Source organism: Humulus lupulus, chromosome 6, assembly GCF_963169125.1.
Source record: "Humulus lupulus chromosome 6, drHumLupu1.1, whole genome shotgun sequence".
Classification (NCBI taxonomy): Eukaryota; Viridiplantae; Streptophyta; class Magnoliopsida; order Rosales; family Cannabaceae; genus Humulus; species Humulus lupulus.
Window position 1 is genome coordinate 8,770,223 of NC_084798.1, and position 7,030 is coordinate 8,777,252.

The window sequence follows — 7,030 nt, forward strand, 5'->3', positions numbered from 1 at the left end:
AGAAATGTGTATGATATTGAATATGATATTTTTAGGCCTATTTTTAAATGAAATGAATATATTTGTCTAAAATATGGTAGGTGACACATCAGAAATCTTTGTGATAACATATTAAAATATTTCACTACATTATTATGTATAGTATTAGACTGTTGTGTCTCATATGAAATAAGTGTAAGAATATTGAACCATTAATAAGAACATGTATAACTCCACTGATCACTAATTAATTTTTAAATGAAGCTCAATAATTATTGTCACATAGAACATGAAATTTCTCAAACACAAGACAAAGACTTGAACTTGGAATAAGAAAAATATTAGATCTGCGGCATAGTCCCAAATGAATTCGCTTTTTAAAATAATACTATTCTAAAATTTAAATCACAATATTCCCAATTTCATCGAATCATTGATGACTCAAAAATCCAACCCTTTTGTCCATAAAACCTTTTGAACATATTTTGTGCAGAAAGAATTTCGAATTTTCTATCACCAAAAATCAATATTTAAATCAAAAAAATATATTTTAAATACAAAAAGATTCTCCTATTGGTCCCAAAACTTTCTCTTTATTAAAAACCAGTCCCATTCAACATTTTTACACCACAACAAGCAATGGTTAAAAATGAATAAATAAATATATTTAATATTTGCTAAAATAGTCATTTGGAATTAGTGTCACTGTCATCCATAATTGAATGTTTGAGTCATGACGAGAAAATAAACAGTCTCAGACTTTTCGTTACCTTTTTTCTCTCTCACCCAGAAAATAAAATTTACTTTTTTTTTTTTAAATTTAAAAAATAATAATAAAAAAAGGCACCGAATAACAATAAAAAAATGTTTGAGTAAATTAATTACAGTGCAACGATCTCGATGCCCTCCTGGACCATTACATTTATTTATGTGTAATAAAATTAAAAAAAAATTATAAAAAAGAAAAAGAGAAAACAAAAAAAAATTAAAAAGACACAAACTTTGACAACTGTGGTTGGTTTCTCACTCATAAACTCAACTTAGTCAGGTGTTTACTGTATAGTTTAGTCTGAGACTAGAGTGAGTGAAGCTGCCATTGGAATTGGAAGGTTTGAGAGATTACCTTTTTTTTATTTATTTTTCATTTTTTTGTCAACTATTTAACTAATAATATGAATGTAGAACTGGGAAATGGGATAGCTTGATAAGTGGGGTATATTTTGTCAGAATTTCCATTACTTTTATCTCTGAGCAGTAATGCTTTTATTTTGTTTTTTTTATTTTGGCTAGTGTATTTTGGAGGGTTTATGACATTTGTTTTTGTGGGTTTGTCTTGGTCTTGAAGGAGCCCGTCTTAAACGCTCTTCTGGATTCCAACATTGAAAGAAGTTGCCTTTTTTACAACTTTGTGAAGCTTTGAGTATCTTTTCGAGTAATCTTTTCGAGTAATATTCTCTGTTCGAGGTACTACTTCATTTATTTTTTTTTGGTTTATTAGCTGCTTTACTTATCTGGGTTTCATGGCATTCTCTGAAAAACATTAGGAGCTTCAAGGAGGAGTTGGATTTCACTGCCGAGACTTTGGATCAGGTATCATTTCCTTAACGAGGTTTTGGCATCTGGGTTTTCTTTTATTAGCATTATTCTCTTTTATTTTTTGGTTTTTTCGAACCCCCTGAAGTTATAATTAATAATGGGGTTTTAAAAGAGGTTGTTGGTGTTGATGATACCCAGCTTTTATTTGTTCAAGCTGAGCTTCAGATAGGTATATTATAATTATACCCTTTTATTATGGAAGAGAATGTTTGTGTTCTGCTGTTTTTTTTAAGTTTATTTTCATTGATTCTAACTCTAGTCCTTTCATTTAGAACTTACTCGTTTTGGTATTTTCTGGGATTATTTACCTAATTTAGCATCATTTGAATAGTGACTTAGGAGCCTTTTTCTTTTTGGTATCTTTTTCCAGTACTAGAGACTACTATGCCATTTTTGTTAAAAAGTCATTTTAAAAACCATTTTTGGAGAATAAAGTTAAGGAATAGGCTGTAAACTGATAATTGCATGTCACAAGATTGGGATAAGTGGGGTATAATTTGTCATGATATTTTGATTTGATCTGTAATAATTTTATTTATTTATGGTATAGTATAATATAATTAATGGAGGAGGAGGGTTTATGACATTTGATTCTGTGGGTGGGTCTTGGTTAGAGGAGGAGCCTGATTAAACAACGCTCTTCTGGCTTCCAACATTGAAAGAAAGAAGTTAAACTTTGTAAAGCTTATTGTACTGTATGAATGTAAATGTAACCTATCATATCATTTTATCTCAGACTCTCTCACTGCCTCCTCACTCGCGGTGGCTGCTGGAATCCGTCTCTGCTTTTCCGTCTCTACTACAGGCGACAGGACATCAGGACCATCACTGCACACGGCCGAAGAGGTTTGCTTTGCTCCATTAGTACCATATCATTCAATAAACTCTTGTATTTTGACTACAAAATGTGCTTTTATAAATACAAAATAAAAATGATGTTCGAAAGTTTATGCTGCTCCTCCTCCTTTGCTCAGGCCACAGACGTCGGGACCATCTCTACTCTGCTCACGGTGGTGGACTGGCTGTGGTTGACCATCTCTTCTCTCGGCCAGGTGAGTTCAGTCACAGTTTTTTTATAAATTCAATGTTTTCTTTTTTGCACAAGTGTTCTCCAAAACAAATCGACCCTTTTACACACACACATATATATATATTCTTGTTTAATTCCAATTTGATTAAATGTAATTGGGGCGTGTCTTAGTTTTTTATGATTATTTATATCTATTTTTATATATAAATCCAGACAGACAGACCAAATCCACTTTTGTAGTTTAATGCATTTGATGGCTGTGCTTCTTTGTTACGAGTCTGAGAGTATTTTCATTAGGTAGTTTGATTTTCTTATTTGATGGGTTTTCATTTTCGCTTGTTTATTTTGGTGTTAATGTCTGTATTAGTGGCATTTTTAGGTTAAGAAACTAGCTTGTTATTGTTTATGTAAGACAATATTTGTATTTTCTGTTTCTTGAAGTTTATTGTCATTAATTCTAACTCTATTGGTTTCAATTAGAACACTTGTTTTGGTCTTATATGGGATTATTTACCTAATTTAGCATCATTTGAATGATGGTTTCAGGACCTTTTGTTTCTTTTTTCTTTTTGAGTATATCTTTTTCTAGTACTAGAGATTACTGTGCCAATTTTGTTAAAAAGTCATTTTGAAACCATTTTTGTGAATAAAGTTAAAAGATAAATGATTGTATATGCAAGCTGATAATTGTATGTTGCTATTATTATTATGCTTTCTCTAATTTCCCTTGGTCATCAATTCTTAACAAATTTATTGCTAAGCTAGTTTTGTTATATAATACCCCAAATATTGAGATTTTTTTAGTTGAATCACTATAATGCAGGTTAGTTGTGGTAGTGACATGTTACCCTGTAAAATATAAGAATGAGATCCAGTGATTGTCATTCATTTTAAATTATATTTTCTTTCTCTCATTTGTTTGGTTTTTTTTTTTTTTTTTTGTCCTAGCTTTTTTAGAAAACCAAGTATTGTTATAAAGCTGACCTAATACAAGGCATTATTCTACTGGAGATCCAGGTCAAAACTTTGGTGATATTGTCCTAAGTGAAACATTTAGTTATTTTATATTGATGTTTTCATTTTCATGGCAGCATATTGTACTATTTATATTTTATAGCTTTTCATAGCACACAAATATTTCTGTAGTACATACAAGTACTTTGTACACAACTTTCGTGTTGAAATTTTGTCTGTCTCGGGGGATCTCACTGCGGTTTTTATGTATAGGTTGAAATTGTCAGCGGAGAACTTCAGAGTTAAAGAGACAGGAGTTAAGGTGCTTGGCAAATTTTATTTTACCAGGTCGAATGATGCTTGGAAGATGGCTTCTCGGCCTGTTTCTCCTCTTAGTTGGCATCGCCAATGTACTAGGTAACATAACAAGTTCATTATATCTTGTGATCCAATCAAATTCTTGTCTGAACATGTTCCAAAAACCTTGTGAATACATTGAAAAAGCCCAAGGTGTGGTATATCGCAGGACGTGTACACATTATCGAAGTATCAATTTATTAAGTACTGAAGTAGAGTTGGCACAATCCTTCAAAACATAATCAGTTGACATCTAGTGCTCGAAAGGGCTATTGTGAACGAAATGATTTATCAATTGCTTTGTTTATATATATATTTTGTAGGTGCATTTGTGGGGGTAAACATTGGCACCGATGTTTCTAGTCTTCCATCAGATACAGATATTGTTGCAATTCTAAAAGCACATCAGTTTACACATGTAAGGCTTTACAATGCCGATGCTCAACTGCTGAAAGCTCTCGCAGGCAGTGGAATAGAAGTGATGGTAGGTGTCACGAACGAGGAAGTTCTTGGGATCGGAGAGTCAGCATCTACAGCCGCAGCATGGGTTAATAAAAATGTTGCAGCTTACATGCCTTCAACTAATATAACTGCCATTGGCGTTGGCAGCGAAGTTCTTACTGTGATTCCTAATGTTGCTCCAGTTTTGGTTTCTGCTTTGAATTACCTTCACAAAGCTCTAGTTGCTTCTAACCTAAATTTTCAGGTCAAAGTCTCAACTCCACATTCCATGGACATCATTCCTAAGGCTTTTCCTCCCTCCACTGCCACCTTTGACCCTACATGGAACTCTACTCTTTACCAAATCCTTCAGTTTTTGAAAAACACAAATTCCTATTACATGTTAAACGCGTATCCTTATTATGGATACACGAAAGGGGATGGCATTTTCCCAATTGATTATGCTATTTTTCGGTCACTTCCCTCGGTCAAGCAGATTGTTGATCCAAACACTCTTTTTCACTATAATAGCATGTTTGATGCAATGGTGGATGCTACCTATTACGCCATGGAGGCTGCCAATTTTTCTGGGATCCCTGTTGTTGTCACCGAAGCTGGCTGGCCATGGCTCGGTGGAGCCAAGGAACCTGATGCTAATATAGATAATGCTGAGACCTTCAATAACAACTTGATCCGACGTGTTCTTAATAATTCAGGTCCTCCGAGCCACCCAACGTTGCCCATAAATACATACATTTATGAACTGTTTAATGAGGACAAGAGACCTGGACCTATTTCTGAAAAAAATTGGGGTGTGCTTTTTACAAATGGGACTTCTGTTTATCCTTTGACTTTGGGTGCTTCTGGTCAAGTTACTGGAAACAGTTCTGCTGTTTTCTGTGTGGCGAAATCTGATGCAGATTCTGATAAGTTGCAAGACGGTTTAAACTGGGCGTGCGGACAAGGCCGAGCTAACTGCAGCGCCATACAATCTGGTCGGCCGTGTTATTTCCCTAACACTCTTGAAAATCATGCTTCGTATGCATATAACGATTACTATCAAAGAATGCAGAGTGCTGGCGGAACATGCGACTTTGATGGCACAGCCGCAACAAGTAGTGTTGATCCAAGTAAGTTTTCACTACACAATAATTTGTTAGCATAAGTTAGTAGGAAAGGAAGATGAACAATTTGAATTGAGCTGAGACATTTCAACATCTAACTATGTTCAGATACCCCACTTGGCTATTCCATTTGTGGAGCCTGCTTATGTTGAGAGGCTTATAATCTGATAGCAATCATGAAACTTGCAGGGTCTGAGAGAAATCTTTTCCAACATTGGAATGTTGAACAATTAAAATTCTAAATATGTACTTTGATGGATTGAAATAGAGATGATTCTAACCTAGAAAGAAGAGAAGAACCATATTTTGTTCACTTTGTTACTGTCACTACTAATGCCATTGAAACACTCTTTTCAGCTTATTGAGAAATTTTACATTTTTATTGGGCTTTATCTCTTAACTATTACTTTGTGGGAAACTTTTTGCAGGTTATGGAAATTGTATATTTTCAGGAAGGTGAGAAACCCAAAACCTTACTAAATAGTATGAAACCTTTATTTATTGTTCCAAATATCTATGTCTCTAAAAATGAATGTTTTTTTGGAACAGTTCTAATTCAAGTATCCATGGCGGATTCATAACTCCCTCGGCTTTTTCGCCTGAGGTTGCACCAGGATCGTGGAGCTCATACCTTCAAATATCCAGCTTTCAGATTCTAATGCCGGCAGCATTGCTCGCTTTGGTTTTTCTTTGACTCGAGAGACGCTACAGCCGCTCGAATGCTATCTATTGTGCAGCTGAATCATCAGATTTTGAGGTTGTAAAAGCAATGGAAGTAATAGGAAATGCATTATTAGCAAGACTTAATTCTTTTTTGTCAATGTTGTTTGTATTCTTAGTTCTAGTGTAGTCATTTTCTTGAAGTAGAAATTAGACCATTTTTTCTTTTCTTTTGGTAAACAGATTTGAAAAAACTCGGTTTTTTTTTTTGTACCTTTGTTAATGATATACAGCAATTGAGATTATATATGTGCCTATTTTTTTTCCCCTTAAATCATATTTATGTTTATATTGGCCGAGCTCTATATTATGTCAAACAAGTGAAAATTGTTCTTGCATTATTTTTGTTATGTTAACTTTTAAAGTGACAACACTGTATTTATTATTTTTACTAATAAAATGAAGGCCTAATTAACAAGTAAGAGATATTCATAAAATTTAAAAGAAGAGGGGAAACAAAAAGAGAGAATTTTAGAGAAAACAGTTGTTTTAGTTAAAAAAAAATATATATTCTTACTGATTTTAGTATCAACATCTACACTTTGTTATTAACAACTTTTAAGTCTTGACTTATTTAAGATATTTTGTGTATTAATTTTTTACATTTTAATATTATCCTAAATCAGACTACATTTTATAATTTTATTGGGTTTGTAATCTATTTTTATTTTTTTTTTAAAAATTACCAACACTACAAACGGCTAAACACACACCATACACCATCAACCCCTTATATCAAAGTTTATAGAGATTTTTACAAAAATGCCTATTTTTTATATTTATGTTTTTATAATTTGTTATCATTCCTGAATGCTTTTTTTTAATACAT

The 7,030-nt window shown here is 33.1% G+C and overlaps 1 protein-coding gene across 3 annotated transcripts; it reads left to right on the top strand.

The window, feature by feature from the left end:
• Positions 1 to 968: 968 nt before the first annotated feature.
• On the top strand, positions 969 to 6,465 carry LOC133781596 (glucan endo-1,3-beta-glucosidase 4-like). 3 transcript variants are annotated; one of them, XM_062220636.1, is made up of 9 exons: positions 969 to 1,088; positions 1,325 to 1,411; positions 1,524 to 1,569; positions 2,312 to 2,421; positions 2,550 to 2,627; positions 3,833 to 3,976; positions 4,240 to 5,487; positions 5,910 to 5,937; positions 6,031 to 6,465. In XM_062220636.1, the coding sequence occupies exons 6-9, from the start codon at positions 3,913 to 3,915 to the stop codon at positions 6,173 to 6,175; spliced, it is 1,485 nt and encodes a 494-aa protein (XP_062076620.1). In that variant the 5' UTR covers positions 969 to 1,088; positions 1,325 to 1,411; positions 1,524 to 1,569; positions 2,312 to 2,421; positions 2,550 to 2,627; positions 3,833 to 3,912; the 3' UTR covers positions 6,176 to 6,465. The 3 variants fall into 3 exon arrangements, with proteins under 3 accessions (XP_062076620.1, XP_062076621.1, XP_062076619.1); XM_062220637.1 differs by lacking the exon at positions 969 to 1,088 and having other exon boundaries at positions 1,254 to 1,443; XM_062220635.1 differs by lacking the exon at positions 969 to 1,088 and having other exon boundaries at positions 1,254 to 1,411.
• Positions 6,466 to 7,030: the final 565 nt, after the last annotated feature.